The sequence below is a fragment of the Labeo rohita genome, unplaced genomic scaffold (genome assembly GCF_022985175.1).
Source record: "Labeo rohita strain BAU-BD-2019 unplaced genomic scaffold, IGBB_LRoh.1.0 scaffold_367, whole genome shotgun sequence".
In the NCBI taxonomy this organism is placed as follows: Eukaryota; Metazoa; Chordata; class Actinopteri; order Cypriniformes; family Cyprinidae; genus Labeo; species Labeo rohita.
Window position 1 is genome coordinate 36,660 of NW_026129285.1, and position 19,750 is coordinate 56,409.

A 19,750-nucleotide genomic window follows, 5' to 3' on the forward strand; every position below is an offset into this window, starting at 1 on the left:
AATGCCCTGACAACAGCCTCTGAATCATTAAACCTAGCTCCGCATCTTGCTCCCTTCTGTTGCATTGGTATAATAAAATACAGTGATGCTACGTGCCTACTCAACTCATACCACATATATACTGTCATGTATAGAATACAATTGTCAAGTACATTTCACAATTTCTCACACCCAGCAATTCTCTTCAAGGATTTACCAAACTGTATCATGCCTTCAAATTTGAAGTAAATAAAAATGCTTACCCATGCAAAACCTGCCAGCACAATGCAAGGGTGTCCTAAGTGGTGTGTTTTTAAGGTGGCAGCTATTTTAAGGCCCAAAATGCAAAAAATACCACCTCCAAGATATGCTGGAGTCTGTCAATTTAAGTGACACTGTATTGCCTGGCAGGTGAAAATCTTAAATCAGATTATTTCATGCCTTTCTTCAACAAGCCACATTATTTGAGGTATAACTCATATCATAGCAAACGTTAAAGAAAGAACTGATGAATTTTAATATCGGCTCTATGTAATGTAATACACTCAACATACATACTAGCGGTAATACAATGCATAAATCGTGATATGAAAAAAAAAAAAATCTTACTAACCATAGGATTACCCAAAGCAGAACCATTCTGGATCATCTTGATCACCCATTTGCTTGAAGAATTTCATATTTTAGCTTTCCTGGGAAGGAACATTAAAACTATTTATCCTTCAGTTATCTTCCCTTATTGAGTTTCTCATTCTCTGTTGTGAGAACAGATCATGGCTTACTATCGTCAAGATTTATGTGCACCGTTGGTCAGTGATGTTACTTAAGCCTCTGGAGTGACTGGGGTTTATGAAGGAGCAGGAAGTTGAATTTACTTCTTGACTTCGCTTAAGCAAAGGTTGGGTATTATGAGAATACGAGAAGAGTCAGAGGTACACGTACTGAAGGGTATGGCTTAAGAAATAGTTTTTTAGCTGAAATATAAATCCTGTCTTCAGGAGGTAGGGGATAAAAATCATCACTGGATCAATTAAAAGTCCAGCCTTGACAGTTATAGAGGAGAAAAATACTGTTCACTCTGGCATAAACGCTGCTTTTAACACTTCTCGTGGAGCTGTGCTCGAGGACTACTAATCGGGCTTGACCTAGCAGCAACCTTCTAAACTAAAAAAAAAAAAAAAAAAACTGACTGGGCTTTTATCAGAGCCAGACATCAACATTCTCAGAGGAACGAAAACAGCCAATCAGAATTGCAGTATGCTAGGCTCAGTTACAGTATAATGTATGCCAGTGTAGTTACTGAATAATACATATGCACCCACCCACTCAAACACACATTTCCGATATTTATTAGACACTCCCACACCTTGACTCACTGAATAGGCTGCACTATTCAATTCATTTATTATTTTCATAAAACAATTACCAGATTTATGGAATTCAATAAGTATCATCTGGGACTGGGTGTTTCTCAAATAACTTGCTATGAAATAAAATGCCGTTTAAGCCATCATCTGTGCATACACATGACTATCATCTATTTATATCATTTATTTATTAATAAATTATTTTTGTAAAACATAACATGGGACATGAAAGATCAAACAAAAATATCAAACAATTTTTTTCCACTATATCGCCCAGGGATATACAGTTGCCAAATAAAGACTAAGGCCTAGATTCAGTAGGAGAAATTCAAAATATTGCCTTTGTGCCCTAATTAATTTTAAAGGGGTCATCGGATGCCCATTTTCCACAAGTTGATATGATTCTTTAGGGTCTTAATGAAAAGTCTCTAATATACTTTGATTAAAAATTCTCAGTGGTTTTGTAAAACAACACCCTTTTTACCTTGTCAAAATGAGCTCTGCAAAAATCATCTCATTCTAAGGGGTTGTTCCTTTAAATGCAAATGAGCTCTGCTTGCCCCGCCCCTCTCTTCTCTCTGTGGAATGACGATCTTGTTTACATTAGCCGCATTTAGCCGCGTTTAGCTGCTAAACTTCCTAACTACCATGTTATAAGGAAAGGCGATCGCAAAGATTCATAAAAAACGCTTATACTCACTTCTGCTATAAGTGAAGCTGGATCATGAATGATTCACGCGAACATAGACGGATATATGTAGATCGGGAGCGCATTCCCTTCACAAACAAACATAATCCACTGCATCTTCAGCTGCTCAGATGTGGGAGTAAATGACGACCACTGTGTTCATCATTATATCCAGCAACACAACACCTCAGTCGCTCAATCAGAGATATTGTTGTCTAACTTACATCCCTGCTCCGGCATCGAAACAAGGAAAGTTATTGGACTGTGACAGCTGGTCTGAGGTAAGAGCTCATGTCAATCAACTATCGTGGGAGCGGCCTCTGAGAACGGCTCGATTTGAAAAAGGGGATATTATTTTTACAGATTAATTAAAAACCACTGCATGGATTTTTATCATTATAGGATAGATTTGTACATACACTGCCAACACACATTAATGTACAAACAACATGAAAAAGTGACCTTAGCATCCGATGACCCCTTTAAGGATCCCTGCATGACCAAATATCTCTGCTATAGACGTTTTTCCTGAATGTGGAAGTCAGCCTGATTTTTAACCTGAAGAATGCTTTGCATTCGCGGTGTCCAGCGTGTCTAGTCAAATTAGCGTATATTCCAAATTGACAATCTAATGTTAAACCTATTAAAATGTTTTTTAAAAAGCAATGACCGTCATTTGTCAGTGCCAAGTTTACAGTACAAGTTTAATGAGTGTGTAGATGACACGAAGCTGCCGACGTTATCTACATAAAAAACTATTTGAACGGGTTCCTATGGAGACCAGAGCAGAAGAGCATCCAATCAGAATTTAGAATTCGTAATGGAGGTGCTCATCGTTTACTCAGGAAAAAGGTCGATAAAGGTATAACATTTCTAGTTTAACATGAGTGAACACACAAGCACAAGTTTTAATGACTTCTTTAGGACATAAATACTTTTCTGGTTCTTTTTGCTCTGAGGTCAGACAATCAGTCTGTAAATCACATCATATTTTCACATTCTGGCCTGTTTCACCCTTTAGTTAATAGGCATGTCAGAGAATTTATAGAAGTCTGCTTATAGAGACGTTGTGTGTTGAAAGCCAGTTACTCTCTCCAGGGAAAGAGTGCTATTACGCATTAAGAGAGACATGAGCAGTCAGGCTGCAGTAATGGAGATTATAGGCGCAGATATGAATGTAGAGATGTAAAATTAATGGGGCCTTGTTGACGTTCCTTTGTTCGTTTTAAAACACTATAATTGTTGAAGAGGTTCTGCGTACCCTGGCATTGTCATTTCCCTCTCTCACTTGTTATCTTCCTCCACTACATTTTCAGTAGTGGAAAAACTAAAAAATACATCATGTCTACATAGTTGTTTCATTTAGTTTATTAACCTTGTTTCACAAGTCAGTTGGGTCCAAAACAACAATGTATGGACGAAGAGAGACATATTCCAAGACTTGGAACAAGATGAGGAAGGATGTGTAAATAATAACAATTTTCATTTTAAGGTAAACTATTCCAATGTACCAGCTGTCACACCCCTGTGGATTGTCTATATTGGTTTATCCCTTCTGTGCCCTTATATGGTCTTTCCTGTTCTGTTCCTTGTTAAGTCATTATTGGTTAATCACCCACACCTGTCCTTGTATCGTTAGCACCCCTTTATAAGCACCCTTGTTTTGGATTTTATTAAAGACTTTTCATTATATTACGTCTTCGTTCGTCTCAGTCTCACACAACCGTGATGCCAACATGAGCTCTATCTGAATTTCCTCCGTGCCAAGGTTAGCACGGGGGAAAAGTACAAACTAAGTTGAGCAGAGGGAATTCTGCTGGGACAGAAAATGAGATTTATTTATCTCTTTCTCCCTCCTTTAAAAATTCAGAGAATAGCAATTTATATTCAAGAGGAGATGCAGCTTGTGCTCTAAATTCTCCACTACATTCTGAAAGTAACCACAGGCGCTGAGGAAAAGGCAAGAAAGGGACCTAATCTTTCTTCCACATACAAACAGGGCATGCCAAGCTCTCTGTCAGAGTGCCGGGTAAAAGAATAAACAAGAGGAACACCAGTGGCGCTGCTACAGGCCTCTTTTCACCATGCGGTGCATCCTCTAATGAGGGAAAGCTTCTCAAATGCGCTTCTTTAAAATTCTGCCTCTGTCTCCGACACATTCACACCTAGCTGGACAAAAACATGTTATAACCTGGTTAGAAATAACTACGGCGAGAGCAGATAAGCAGTGATTTTCTGTTTTTACCCTGCTGTTCTAAATTATTTTAAACTAGATTTTACATTTAAATGTATGCATTTGGCAGACGCTTTTGCAAGCATGTGTTGCTCCTGAGAATTGGACTTGACCATGTCAGATGAGCTACAGGAACATTTTCTATCCCTTGTAGGTTTAACCAACACAATGGCAATTGGTGGGTGTTTGCCAAGGTGTTTCTGTTAAGTGGTTTCTAGACTTGTGAAAATACATGTATGTAAGAAAAGATTGAATCACATTTTCATACACAAGTAAAAATTGTGACCCTGGACCACAAAACCAGTCATAAGGGTAGATTTTTTGAAACTGAGCTTTATACATCATCTGAAAGCTGAATATACAAGCTTTCCATTGATGTATGGTATAGGATAGGACAATATTTGACAATATACGTTTTCCAAAGGACGCTCTTATTAATGCATATTGCTAATCAAAAATTAAGTTTCGATATATTTACAGTAGGAATTTGACAAAATAATTTCATGAAACATGATCTTTACTTAATTTCCTAATGATTTTTGGCATAAAAGAAAAATCAATAATTTTGACCCATACAATGAATTTTTGGTTATTGCTACAAATATACCCCAGGGACTTAAGACTGGTTTTGTGATCCAGGGTCACATTATCTACAAAGCCTAAGCAGCTGAAACTGAGTTAACTGCAGAAAACTGTACAGCAACAGAATCTCAGTACAGCACTGTAGAAATGTGCACAATAGTGAAAGCTTGTCTCAAAAGTATGACTGAAAAAGGTTAGGAAGGTGAAGCGGGAACAGGCCAGCGATTCATCTGTGGGATTCACTGGAAATCAATTTGAGGTAGTATGGTCACACAAGGGTAGGCTTCAAAGACACCCCCAAAACAGCATATCACAGAAAAAGTGTTTGTGCAAACTCTCTCAGATCCAGCACACTGTGCCATGTTAAACAAGAACAGTGTTTTTTGATATTTGAGGCTGCTGTGTTGTTTAAATGTGGGGGGAAATGAAATCAACAACATGAGGGACATCCATCAGTCAAAGAACAAGAGATCTGAAACACGCATGAATTGAAGCATCCTACTGCCCTCCCGCAAAGAATCAAGATGTGGGAGAACTTTAGCACAACTAGAATTAACAGATCTCTGATATTCCTTGGAGGATCTTGTGCGAGTGATTTCAGATGTGCTTGTTTTATCCATAACAAACGCTGTGCTACAGTTGGCAAGCTCAGGCATGTCACTTGTGTTTGTATCTCATCTCAAGTGTCCCTGGAGAGAATCTTGACTGAGTCTGCTACTGAACGATGCATATCCAGTTAGGCGTTTAAAATTCTTGTAATAACCTTCAGGATCAGATACTGGGTTATATGAAAGAGTCATGTCAGCATGACAGGAAATAGAGGTAGCACTGAATAAATGGCTCTATTTGGCTTCCCTTTTATGGCATGTAAATTGTACTCTTGTCATATCTACTGCAAACATATAGATTCTGCATTTTTTCAGTAATTGGATGTCAGTCCAACGAATCTGACAGCTATTTTAATGGAGCAGATCAAGACCCTGAAATTGACAAAGGTTTCAGATACTAGTTTCCAAAGAGACAACTTATTACAGACACGCCATTCTTAGTCAAACGAACGAGGACTATAAAGAAACACATTACAAGAATCAAAGGTATGCAGAAAGAGATTTGCTAATTGCTCAGGTGGTAGTAAGCCAGGACAAAAGGCCAATTAGTGGCATTACAGAACGGCTGCTTTATCCTTGACATGGAACTTGACATCTAAACTAGTTTTAAAAAAGTGCTGAAGTTGTATGTCTGTACCACTTTCAGCCAAGAACTGGTTGGAAAGAACTGTAACGGCATGAAGAAGGATTCACATTCAACATAATGGTAGATGACCTCTTTCCACCCAGTCCACAATGACATTTACGGATAAAACTAAAACACATAAAAAGAATGAGGACTTCCTACCTATTCATGAGTCATTCTGGTGCCCACACACCAGGCAGAATTGACTATGGATATGACATAAGGCAATCGGGTTACCGTTAGGTTAGGAACAAACAAAAAAACTATTGCAAAACGTCCAATTATGCATAAGATGATAGTGACCCAAAAAAGAACAGATGGGGCAAGGTTTGAATATATAGTTAGACTCATTTATTCAGAATGTGTTGCACACACATGTTGAAATGTCACTGGTAATGGACTTTTTAAAGGAGTTCTCTTGCACTGACATTTAAAGGCATGAAAACTCCGACAAAATAGCCGTGGGGCGACAACAGAGATGGCCGACTCGCTTTGTTTGGGGTTTTAATTACGAATTTGATGGGTCATGGTTCAATTAGGACAAACTGGGTTGTGGCACAAACAGATGATTCTGCAAAAAGTTTTAATGAACATACTGAAGTTAGCAGTGAACTGGCGCCTTGAGATGTGAGCAGACAAATGTTTGATCTTTCTTTGTTCTAAATATCTAAAGAAAGCTCGTTTGCAAGACATACAAGCCGTAAATGCCATGTGACTGATCACCTTGCAGCTCACAGAGGAAAAACAAGTGTACTTTGCAACGCATTTTTAATCATAGATATTTAACATGAAAATTAATATTTAAAATAATGTGTAAGATACCCAGGTCCTTTGGAAAAACGCCACATACGTGTATGAAATAGCCAAATTATAAGCAGAACTTTTCCTCTTAGAATCATTTTGTCTGATGTGATGGTTTTGCGCCTGACAGGACACTGGGGCACTTTATTCATTATAGCAGCCGCCAAGTAGCACTAATGAACGACGAGGTTGTCTGAGCAGAAATAAGGTCAGTCTTTGGTTGAAGGAGCTGATTGAGAAATCTTGTCCCCTTGGGCATTTAAAAAAAAAAAAAAAGAGAAGGTAGCTGTAATAACCCTGGAAACCAGTAGGGGGCAATAAAGGGCAAATGAGTTTACCATGGTTTGTATGTGTTCCTTTATCTCTCTGTGCTTTCTCTTTTTCCCTGTCACTATTATTATTCTGGCTACATCATAGAGGAAATGTTTCACAATATGGCCAAAATTATATGGCAACAAAATATTTGCCAAACATTGCAAGTGCACAACAAACTGGTCTTTTGTCTCCAAACTGACACCAACAAGACATGACCATTTCACTGCTGCTAACAGAAAGAGCTACCCGTTAAACATATCACACTTAATTTCTCTTTACAAGATCCAAAGCTGAAGGGAAGCATTTCAGTGAACGGTGAATTTAGATTCTTACAGTCTAAAATTGGAGGACTATTCATTTCAAAAATTTGTTCAGACACTGTTCAGACCAATTGGGCATATGCATAATAGTTTAAAATCCAAGGTGGAAAAACTCCCAATGATTAGCAACCCCTTTCAAAAAGCCACCTCTATCATTGCAGCACCATTAGTTAGATACGTCTGCTTGCCTGATAGTGTCTCAGCAGACTAAAAGTTTGCTGAGCAAAACTATTTAAAAGAAAAAGTTAAGATTCAAGACTGCAGATTCAGTCACGTTTAAGCTCCTGGAAGAGCATTCTGTCAGCATATACACAGGGCAGAGGAAGGACTGGAGCCACAGGTCAGATTTGGACAGTGGCCATTTCAATTTGTCACTTGGATTACTGTCGATTGAACAGACTGCTAGAGACACCAGGGACAATGATAGCAGCTCAGGCAGTTATGACAGATTCTCCAAAAAAGTTTTACTTCTCATTTATTTTTTTTTTAGGAGCATCATTCAAAATAGTCGTTTTGTGGAACACTGTTTTTCAGTGTTGTTAACATATATCACATGGCCAAATGGGCTGAAATAAAAAGGCATATTTTGTGACCCTGGACCCTTATAAGTAGCACGGGTATATTTGTAACAATAGCCAATAATACACTGTATGGGTCAAAATGATACATTTTTCTTTTATGCCAAAAATCATTAGGATATTAAGTAAAGATATTTTGTAAATTTGCTATCATAAATATATTAAAACTTAACTTCCGATAAGTAATATGCATTGCTAAGGACTTCATCTGGACAACTTTAAAGGCGATTTTCTCAATATTTTTTGCACCCTCAGATAAATCTCAATTTTAAAAAATTGACCGTTATGATTGGTTTTATGGTCCAGGGTCACATTTTATTAAATTATTAGTATTATATATACACTGCCCTCCAAAAGTTTGGAAACACCCCTGGCAAAGTGTGGTTTTGGACGATATCAGCATAAATCCTTATCATTTTTTGGTGCAAATACATTAAAGTAACTTGGCATTATCATTGAAGAGCAGCAATAATCATTTTCATTTTGATTACATGATAATGGCAATATATACACGTCAAAGTCAGACATGCCCCTTTGCCAGCTGTGATGCCTGGTTACTGGTTTAAACTTTGCCCAGGTTTTTAAAAGATTTTTGGGTCAGCACACCTTAATAGCTTCAACAATTGATTGCCAAGTAAGTTTAGAATACAATGAATTTAGGCCCAGATTATGCAGAGCTGTAATAGCTGCTAATGGTGGATATTTTGATGAAGTTTTTTCTATGTATAAACTGTTTATGTAGTTTGTGTTGTCCCTTATCACTGCAAAACTATCACAAATTAAAAAGGATTCATGCCAATATTGTCCAACTTTTCTAAGGCGTTTCCGAACTTTTGGAGGGCAGTGTAATTATTATTGAGTGACATTTTCTTAAAATAAATAAATAAAATGCATGAGAAACTCACTGTCATATTCCCATTAAGTTGCTAATCATTTTTAAGTTGAAAATCTGGAAAAAGATTGAAAATCTTTATTTATTTATTTAACAGTTTTTATTGCCCACCAGGTGAAAACTGCAAGTCAGACCTCAGAACACTAATGCACAAGATGCATTAATCAAAGATATGTAGTACTTAGGGTAGCCTTACCTTAAGTAGATGTGATGCTTACTTTAGCAAATATCAATAAAACACTTTATAGCCATTAAGAGTCTACCTTTACTTACTTTTCTGTTTCGGTTTCTCCCACTTACCTGCATTGTCTCTTCACCTCTGTAATTGCTTTCTCAGCTCATCCAGATCATCATTTAATATTTGGTCCACTGAGACGGTGAATGCTGAAGTACTGGACACTTAAGAGGTGAGTGAGATGCATCTGTTGCACTGAATTCAAGACCGCATTCCACCAGAGACTTGATGAGGACAAACTCCCACTTGTTCTCAAAATTGCACAGGGATATTTAACTTATTTATTAGTATAATTCACTGAATAAAAAAAAAACAAGCATCTTCACATCACGTCGGTAATTATGGCAGGTTCAAAACATAAATGCCTTATTTATATTTTATTTTTTTCCCGTTATATTTTGTTACTGTCCTCTGGCACTGTTTCATCATATTGATGTTGTTTATCTTTTTCTATTTTTCCTTTGCATTTGAATGTTTGTCATTGTATTGTTCTGATGTTTAAAAAAATGTGAGCAGATCATGAATGTCCTCCAGCCAGCAAAAACAAAACAAAACAAAAAACATAATACCTTAATGATTTAGTAATTTAATATATACACTGTAGTCAACAAGAAGCAGTTGAGCATGTTTAAGTAAGAGAATATAGTGCTTTAAGTGGTTTTGTTTTGTTTTTTGTTTTTGGCCTTCTTCCCTTTTCCCCCTCATGTGTATTTGTGATCCAAACTCCAGTCAAATGGGTGGTGGTAATGCACCTATAACATTGTTTACCAACTGCCAAAAAAACACCAAAGAAGAGCATTTACTAATTTAAGTATTGTTTACATTGGTTGATGACAGTACAGTCTTTAAACACATGCCATTTATACAGTATAATGGTAGCAGTATTGACTTATATTAGCTTATTTATTCATTCATCCAGTTAATTTGAGTACATTTTTGCTTATTAATGTCTTGTTTATTAAACTGCTGTATTAAGGTAATGTCGCCATTGTGCTGTCTCTTTGTTACTTCTCAGAAACAAGCAAGTCGTGGTATTTTTTTTATAGACATTGATCATTTTATGTTTGCTTATGTTGTGTATTTAGACTTGCTCTAGTCTTGCATCATTTTCCATACAAGAGCAAACAATTGTCCTACTGTTTTGGCTGCAAATTACAGGCAGAGCTGGACCATCTGGAACCGCCACAGCTGAATATGAGGCAACTGTCTGCTAGGTACAGTACAAACAACAAAAGTGGTGCAAGAGCATAGTCTGGAAGTATAGTCTTTCCTGTATAGTGTAGTAGTGAAAACATTCTGTTTCTGTGACGCATAAGTTGCACATATTATTTTGATGCCTGTGTTAATACCTTACAGTATTCACACTGCCCACATGAGCAACATGGTGCTATGTTCCAGAAGCAGCGCTGATAGTACAGTATGTTTTTTTGCCGTGAATCATACACTGAACTCAGCAGAAAATATGTTGCACTTTATCCACATTCTTTTTTGCAGTATAAGCTTTTATGAAGCAACATAAACTACTCCTCCATTGCTCCAAATAAGACATCTTTCAGCCTTGATGCAAGTTCCACACAGAGTGACAGACCCAATTAGCATTTTTTGGGTAAATTTGACTGAATTGAGAATTAAGCAGTTTAGGGCTGCACTTTTGGGGTTCGCTCCATGTCGATTGCCATTTAGATGTATATTAGATTTAATCAAAATCAACTTAGTAATAATTCTCAGTGGCTTACTTTTAATAACCATTTTATCACTTGCTAGCAATTGAAAGAAATGCTCAACAAATCACTTTATCATCCCGTTCAGTTATGCAGTGTTTTCACAGTGAGAGCTTGCTGTTGGTCTGTGCTCTTACATTCACAATATGGGGGATGTAAGTGAACTTCAAGGGAAAAACGCTGCAGCAGCAGCAGACAGAACATCTTGTCCAGCTTTGAAATGTTTGCTGTCTGAATTCTTCCCTGTGCTGTTCTCTGTTCAAGGTAGCCTGTTTCCATCCTTACCCATCAGAGTGAAACACAAGTTGTTGTCCAAGCCTGCAGAAAACTATTTCAGGCTATATCCTTTATGTATTTGAAGTGCTTACTGTTTACTCTGTCTTAAAATGCTGCTAAGATGAGTTTATTTTTTCAGTGCTCATGTCCAAGAACCCTAAGGCCAATCATGCAGCCTCGTATTTTTTAAAATCTCTTTTACTGTTGTCAGACCAAGTGACTACAAGTAGCAACACTACTAACCTATCTACAGTTTAGTATAGTGAGCTTTAAGTAAGTAGTGGTGAACTGTGATGAAGCGCTGCATCACTAATTTTGTAATATTGTATTGCACATGCAAAATGAATGTGCATAAAATGGCATATAAACCACTGGGAAATGTCAAGTTTTTGAGTAAAACTAAACTTCTTTTGATATTTCTGTGCATCACAATTAAACGGGATTGCACATGGGATGGGAGAAAAATCAGTGAACTGATGCATTCTGGATTGATCAACACAATTTCATGATTGATTATCAATTGTTTATTGATAATGCATGCTCTAAATAGGACATTACAGATATATTTTGTGGCAAAACCACACAGAGGACATGTCTGCAGTGGCATTTATCATGAAATGTTGCATTTACACAAACAAACAAACATACTCGGGAGCTTTTAGAAAAGTTCAACAGTCAAGAAAACAAGCTTTATTTGACAACAGCAAGAAAATAACCAGTAAACATTCCGTGTCAAGAAATCTGATTTCTGCTTAAATGCATAAATTCACTTCAGATGCAATCACTTATAATCGTTTGGGATATTGGAATTAGATCGTGAATCAAGTCTCAGTCCTCCATCAAACAGCTCATTAGTTTGACTCCTTAGTTCTCAGCTCTGTTTTACACGCGCGTTTGTTTTTTCTGTGATGTTTGGTGTCTGTAAGAAGATCATAATTCACATCTAAACGCCGTCCCGACGTTTAAGTTTACATGATTAGACGCACATGGATCTGACGTGATAAGAAACGCATGACAGTGATCCGCTTTTTTTTTTTTGATCGTAAAATATTTCTTTCAAATATTTATAATAATATTTGAAAAAAATATTTATTACATTCACGACTAATGATGATGATATTATTTTCCAATCGCAGATAGTTCCTTCCGAAGTGGGCGGGGCTAACTCACAACCAGTAATCCTATTGGTTGATCATGTAATTAATTACCCCACACCTGCCAGAGATTAGCCTAGCAAACAAGAAGCTGCACCACCAAAGAGAGAAGTCAGTTTTGAACGCGGTAAGTTAATATATTTGTTTTTCATGAAAACACTTTGTTTTTAAGTAACTGTTAAGGTGTTTTTAATGTTGTATCTCATTATCGTTAGTGTGTTTACGCTGCCTAATATCGAAACTGATATGTGTACATTTTTGATGTATCGTCGTAATTATAAATGCTGGGCTGCGTTTCCCAAAAGCATCGTAAGCTTAAATTGATTGTAGAACCATTGTCATCAGTGGAATTAAGATCAACTTGGGCTTTAGTTTGTTACACAAGTAGCCTTACATAAATGAACTGCATGGTTTTACTACAAATAAAACCAATTAAAAAAAAAAAAAAATTGTTGTTAACCTGTGGTAACTATAAATAAACAATGGTTTTGCTGCACTAACCATAGTTTAAGGTGGTTTTTGTAGTGATTATACAAATGCTAATTATTTAACAAAACATGGTTGCTCTACACTTTTAGTGCAATAAAAACGTACTAAGTTTTTATAAGAGTAGTGTGTTTTTATTTATTTATAAATTAAATATATATATATATATATATATATATCTCAAAATCAAATAAATAAATAAAACACTACTCTTATGAAAACTTGGTATTATATATATATATATATATATATATATATATATATATATATATAAAATATTTTTCATAAATCTGATCTTGCAAATCCACAGATAATGACTTGGTCCTACTTTTGCATAATCCTTTATATGTTTGCGCCACCTGAAATGGATTAATTTCAGCACGTGTCTTCACCAATTCTCTTTTCTGAAATATGAATTTTTTTTTCTTTTTTAAATAACTGTAGATAATGGTTGTGAACATTATTTGAATTGTTTGACGTTAAGCTGCAACTCCACAAAACTCTGGAAATGGTCATTTCACAGACATTTAACAGATTTTGTATATTGTTAAGCTTTATTAATTGAATCGTTTCACCACACTTCTGTTTAACATTGATCTTCTATGTCTGAGACTTGTGGCTTCCTACAGGAAGAGCTTGTTAGTGAAATGTGAGCTGTTTTGGAATTTCTGCTCTCTGTCTGTAGGGAATTTCTGGTTCAGAGCTGTTGGAGGTCATGAGGAGTTGGCAGGAGAAGCAGGGGAGCGTCTTATGATGAGGGAGGCAACCGCTGAACGCTGAACCCTCATTCGCCTCTGACCTTTTTCTGGACGCAGTGAAGTGCACTGTTTGCTGCTGTAATGCACCTTTGAGTTCTTGGTCCTGTCTGATTAAACCAGCTTGGACCCATTCTTGGGGTAATGCTTTGGGCTGTTAGCTTAAACAAATGCATTTTGTTAAAGAATGATCACTGCAGATTGTAAATATAAGGTGTGTGTACACAATAAAAGGATAAACTTGACATTTGTGTGCTGTTCATGATTCGTAGATGTCTCATCTCAGTTTGCTGAAGCTTTGGTGTTACCTTTTTATTTTAATCTTTTAAATGAGGTTTGGGTGCATCTTCTGACACATTCAGGTGATTTGTCTTTGGATGTTTTGGATAGAAACCATTCTGCTTAACAGAATGCCATGTATTTAAAAAAAAGTACACTTTATCAGTAGCATTTACATCTGAATGCCTTTCATGTAATGCAGCTGTAGTCTGAATTGTTCAGCCATCAGTGATTCTGCCATGGATCAAAGAGTCTTAAACTGATGTTCATCTCTGTGTGAGAAAACATCTCATTTACAGGCCTACAAAAATCTGTTACAAATGGGCCAAACACCCTTCTCTATGTGCAGGTCTTGGTTTACCGATGGAACTGGAGTCTGAAGAGTACTGGATCAGATCCTGTTGAGCATTTTGCAGGTAAAATGTGCTGCTGTGTGGGTGGAGACTAAAGTGGGTGGGCTTTTAATTAATTAGCATTTCTAAATAGTTTTGGGAGGGAAAAAAAAAAAAAAAAAATAATAATAATTGAAAGGAATTTTTTTTTTTTTACTTAGTCTGTTTCTGGATAAATTTTAGAAGTCGAAACTTAAAACTTTGATTCCTTCTGTATAACCGCTGCTTGATATTGCCTTGGAAGTCCCAGGGGGAGCGTCTGGATCTTCACTCCCCCCTTTCTGTCTGACCTTCCTTTGTCTTAGGTTGTGTTCTGATCCGCTTTGCCGCTTGTCACAGCTCACACCCAGACGACCGTCACGCAACCGTGCTTCAGTGACCAGACTGGGATTCGAACCCAGGATCCTTTCCCTTTCGGAAAGGGTGCACTCAGACCGCTGAGCTACTGGCACTTCCACATTTAGTGCTGTTCTTTTGGAACTTTTGACTTTATTTTTTTCTAAAGACTAGTGAAACTAAATGTTTTTCCACCTTAACGCAGGATTTGAACTGGGAATTCCCAGGCCATGGGCCGATACGCTGACCACTGGGCCACAGGCCCATCCACAGATCCTTTTCTTTTTTTTTGAACTTTTGATTTTATTTGTCTCTAAAGACTAGCAAAACTAAACATTTTTCCACCTTAATGCAGGACTTGAACCAGGAACTTCCAGACCATGAAGTGATGCAATGACCGCTGGGCCACAGGACCATTCACAGTCACTTCTCTGTTTTTTAAACTTTTGATTTTGTTTTCTTTTAAGACTACTGAAGCTAAATATTTTTCCACCCCGACATGGGACTTGAACCAGGAGTTCCCAGACCATCGATTAACACGCTGACCACTGCGCCACAGGCTCATCCTTAACTTCTTGTCTTGTTTTTTGAACTTTTGATTTTATTTTTCTTTGAAGACTAGTGAAACTAAATGTTCTCTGACCTCAATTTGAGATTTGAACCTGGAACTCCCCAACCATGAACCAGTGTGCTGACCACTGGACCACAGGGTTATTTGCAGACCTTCTTCTTTTTTCTTTAAAGACTTGTAAAACTAAATATTTGCCCACCTTAGAGCAGGATTTGAACCTGGAACTCTCTTGCAAAGAACAGATGCTCAGACCACTGCGCCACTGCTTGAGGCTCCATTTTGGAGTTTTGTCTTTCTTATTCAGTCATAATCTAGTGAAAACTAAACTATTTCTCCTCTGCAGGAGAGTGGTTCAAAGCAGTAGCACCCATATCAGTAACTGATGTTCAGACCACTGGCTCTTGCACATGCACACTTCTCGTATTTGGAATATTGTCTGTCTTATTCATGTCAGAAACCATCAAAATTAAAGTTTTCTACTTAAAGACAGACGTTTAAGCCACTGAGCCACTTTCGAGCATTACTTTCTTTTTTTGATTTTTAAGCATGCAAACATCATTGCAGTAAAAGTGAGGTTTGAAGACTTGACACTCAGACCACTGAGACACTGGTTTTGCTGCTAGCTGCGTTTCCTTCAAAAATGTTAATTCCCACAATACCTTGATTGTGACTGAACTTCTCACATGCTTTATATGATCTTGGTCAACTACCAAACACCCTCATATGCCTCTGAGAGTCAGAGAGTCTCCTCATGATGTTTGATGAGCCTTAAAGCTCATTTATTTATTCGGATGAATCATAGTCACTGTTTTCTGACTCGTGTAATGAGCTGACTGTCAGTTTTGATGGTGTTGGTTTGATGCTTTTGTGGCTTATTTCTTATTAGGCAACTATTTAGAGTCTTATATGAGCTGATTTATGGTTTGTTCATTCAAGAATCACTCCAAAGAGACGCCAGAAGATCCCGTGAGACTTTATTCACGAGACAATATATTTGAGTTTGAAGTCTTTAACATACAGTGACATCTGAAAAAAGATGTTTTGAAAAAAAAGATGTTTTGGACACCATATAAGATTCTTCATTAAATGCACAAATTCCTGCAGTTTTCTGATATTTATGAGTTATCAGAAAGAAAATAAGTATGAAATTGTGTATAGTTATATAATATTGAGCATATAATGGACATTTTTCAGTAGACAATGAGGCTTATAACATCTTAAAAATATACAAACACTCTCAAACTTATTTTCCCAGACATATTTCTGAATGAAATTAACAACTCATTGACAAAAAGAAGATTTCGTTTGCGCAATCACAATAAAACCAGCCTGCACATTTTAATTAATAGTAGGTAGATGAAAAGGAGCAGACAGAATAAAAAAGAAAAAACAGGTTTGTTATCATCTGTCAAACAGATGATCAGGTGACCAATACAATACGTGAACTAAAAGAACATTTCATGTAAAAATAATCAGAAATTCTGTCAAGCAGCACTGACTTGCACCCCTGAATTATTTAAAGGCACCAAGCATCCATTTTAAAGCATCAGACATATTTGATGACTATCTTATGCAGTCACACTGAAACAGAGCAGTGAGAACCACAGATGTTTTGGCTCTGGTGTGAAGTTTCACTACATACTGATGAGTTAGATTCACTTCTTGGCTCTGGAGACTTTTCGGTTGGTGTGAGAGTCAGATTTTAACAGCTCAAATGCTGTAAATCTAAACAGAAAATGCTCCTAAAGCTCTACTGAGCATCCAAACCTCTTATACCCAATCCTCCTTTAAGCACAGGCCAGAGGTCAAAGGCGGTTTCTTTAGCAAGTCTTGAACAAAATGGTCCCCTAGGCTCGGATGGTGAATCCAGTCAAACAACTCCTGTAACAGTGAAAGAAAAAGACTTTTGTGTGTTTGTAGGCTGCTGTGGACATTACCTGCATTTTTAATGCATTGTTTAAAGGTTTGAACACAAAAATAAGCCTGGTTTCAAACTGAACTCTCTCTTTAGATGTTATCGTTTCTTTAATCATACTCGCTGAATATAAAATCCCGGTGTGTAGAACATCAGGCTTCAGAGATCTTTGGATAAACGTCTGGACTGATTAACTGAAAAAATTAAATTAGAAAAACAGATAAAGTTCATGGGGGTTAAGTGGTTTGTGAGGGTTCGGAAATAACTCCAACGAGTAAAAGAATTGTAGAAAACTCTCTGAAACACAAGCAGAGAGACCAAAAACCTCAAAGACTCACATTTGTGTCTGACTCTTAGAACATAATGGTCTGATGACATCTGTTCAGAAGATTACTACATAACAGGATGTTCTCACCTCCACAGAGAAAGGAAGGCAGCATCTGTGATGAGTCTTCTTGAGATTTCCTCTACTTTCTGGATCTTGGGATGGGGCGAGGGAGTAGAGATCAAAGGCTTTCTCATAGGGGTTGAATGTTATCTCTCCACCTACAATACCTCTTGGATGTCCATCCTTCTTGGGTTTCTGTGATAACAGACAAGCGCACTTGAAACAACACACTTCAGGATGCAACTAGATGTTTACAATCTAAAGAATATCTGAGCGGTGATGTTTGTGCCAACAAGTTTGATTGTAAGTAAACTAATAGCATATTTGTGAGCCTGAACCACAAAACCAGTCACAAGGGTCAGTTTTTTAAAAACTGAGATTTATACATAATCTCAATAAATAAGATTTCCATTGATGGATGGTGTGTTACGATGGGACAATGTTTGGCTGATTTGAAAATCTGGATTCTGAGGGTGCAAAAACAAATAATAATAATAATAATAATAAAATAAATAAATAAATATTGAGAAAAGCACCTTTAAAGTTGTCCAAATGAAGTTCTTAGTGATGCATGATTAAGTTTTGATACATTTACGGTAGGAAATTTACAAATTATTTTTATTTAACAATCTCTACTTAATATCTGTCACGGGGAGAACGAGACGAGAGACGAGCGGATCCATTTGCAAACCTTTATTAGGGCTAGACAGACACATAGAAAAGCAGGCAGGGTAGAGACGGGAGCAGACAGTGCATAAGGGCTAGGCAGAGAGTAATCCATAATCCGGGCGTGGGTCGAACAGCGGCGAACGTTATCCAGGGGGCGAGGCAGGAGAAGAGTCAGGCAGGCGAAAGTTCCGAAAGACAGATTAAACAAAACAACAAGGCAAAACCAGGAAACAAGACACGGGGAAACACGGAGAAACGCTTTGCATGAACGATAGATACAATTCAATACTCGGCGAGGGGTGACAGGAAGACCAGGGTATTTATACTGTCCGTGATTGGTGCAAATGGTAAGAGCAGTGGCTGATGGGAAATGGAGTCCGGGGTGTAGTGCAATAGTCAATGTGTGAGAACGAGGTGAGAGCGACGTCTGGTGGTGAGCGGAGAACAGGACACCGACCAGATTTGTGACATAGCCCCCCCCCAAGGAGCGGCTTCCAGACGCTCCAACAGAAACAACAGTCCAGGGGAGCGGTGGGGGGGCCAGGGGACTGAGGCAGAACCGGCTGGGCAAGGGTCCTCCAGAGCGGAGCATGAGGCACAGGCGTACTCCAGGGCGGAACTGGAGGTGGAGCAGTCCTCCGGGGCAGAGCAGGAGGCGGAGCGGCCCTCCGGGGAAAAACAGGAACCCGCGTTACGGTCTGGGATCTGGGGAGAACAGGGACAGAGGAGACAGACAGAAGAAGGGGAGAAGCAGAGAGTATTGAGGTGAACGCCCTCTCCATAAGAGGTTCCACAGCTGACGCTGACACCTCTGGAGGCATTGGCGCAGCTTCTCCTACGGGGAAGGCCTCGGGGGCGGACTTGAGGTCAGACGGGACCTCTGGAGCAGACTTGGGACCAGACGGGACCTCTGGAGCAGACTTGGGACCAGGCGGGACCTCTGGAGCAGGAAACCGCTTTATGGCCTGGGACCTAGGAACAGTAGAGACAGAGGAGGCAGACAGAATAAGGGGAGAAGCAGAGAGTTTGAGGCAGAACGCCGCCTCCCTAGGAGGACCTACAGCCGAAGCTGACACCTCAGGAGGCATTGGCGCGGCTTCTCCAACTGGTGAGGCCTCTGGGTCTGTCTCGTGGTCAGACAGGGCCTCCGGAGCAAACTTGAGATCAGACGGGAGCTCTGGAGCAGGCTTGAGATCAGACGGGAGCTCTGGAGTTGGCTGGCGAACAGATGAGACCTCTGGAGCTGAGTGTGCAGCCCACACACTGAGAATGGCGATCGCCAGCACGCTAGAAGACATGACGTGACCAGGCTCAGGGAGGTCAGACGAGACCTCTGGCACAGACTTGACGACGGGTAGGACTTCTGGAGTCGTCGTCAAGATCTCTGGAGCGTAGCTTGCGGCCCAGATGCTGAGGATGGCGGTTGCCATCACACTGGCAGACATGATGTGACAAAGCTCTGGGCGGTCAAACGAAACGCGACTGGACTCTGGGCCGTCAGGCGGGACGCGACTGGACTCTGGGCCGTCAGGCGGGACGCGACTGGACTCTGGGCCGTCAGGCGGGACATGGTGAGGCTCTGGAC

At 38.7% G+C, this 19,750-nt stretch overlaps 1 protein-coding gene and 1 long non-coding RNA gene across 2 annotated transcripts; one reads left to right on the top strand and one right to left on the bottom strand.

Annotated features, from left to right (window-relative positions):
• The first annotated feature begins 12,416 nt into the window (after positions 1-12,416).
• LOC127160502 (uncharacterized) lies at positions 12,417-13,860 on the top strand. The gene is made up of 2 exons (XR_007826762.1): positions 12,417-12,501; positions 13,546-13,860. It is a non-coding gene; the product is annotated as an uncharacterized LOC127160502 (long non-coding RNA).
• A 4,587-nt stretch (positions 13,861-18,447) lies between these two features.
• On the bottom strand, positions 18,448-19,632 carry LOC127160503 (uncharacterized). The gene is made up of 3 exons (XM_051103140.1): positions 19,104-19,632; positions 18,726-19,073; positions 18,448-18,525 (listed from the first exon to the last, which is right to left on the bottom strand). The coding sequence occupies exons 1-3, from the start codon at positions 19,608-19,610 to the stop codon at positions 18,448-18,450; spliced, it is 933 nt and encodes a 310-aa protein (XP_050959097.1). The 5' UTR covers positions 19,611-19,632.
• Between the last annotated feature and the right edge of the window lie 118 nt (positions 19,633-19,750).

Bases quoted from the DNA above. Each gene is read 5' to 3' on its own strand.
- LOC127160503 (XM_051103140.1), bottom strand. From the start codon at position 19,610: ATGTCTGCCAGTGTGATGGCAACCGCCATCCTCAGCATCTGGGCCGCA. The intron at 19,074-19,103 runs GTCCCGCCTGGT...TCTGCTCCAGAG, and splicing joins AGCGGTTTCCTGCTCCAGAG to GTCCCGTCTGGTCCCAAGTC. The intron at 18,526-18,725 runs GTTCTGCCTCAG...ATTTCCCATCAG, and splicing joins GGAGGACCCTTGCCCAGCCG to CCACTGCTCTTACCATTTGC.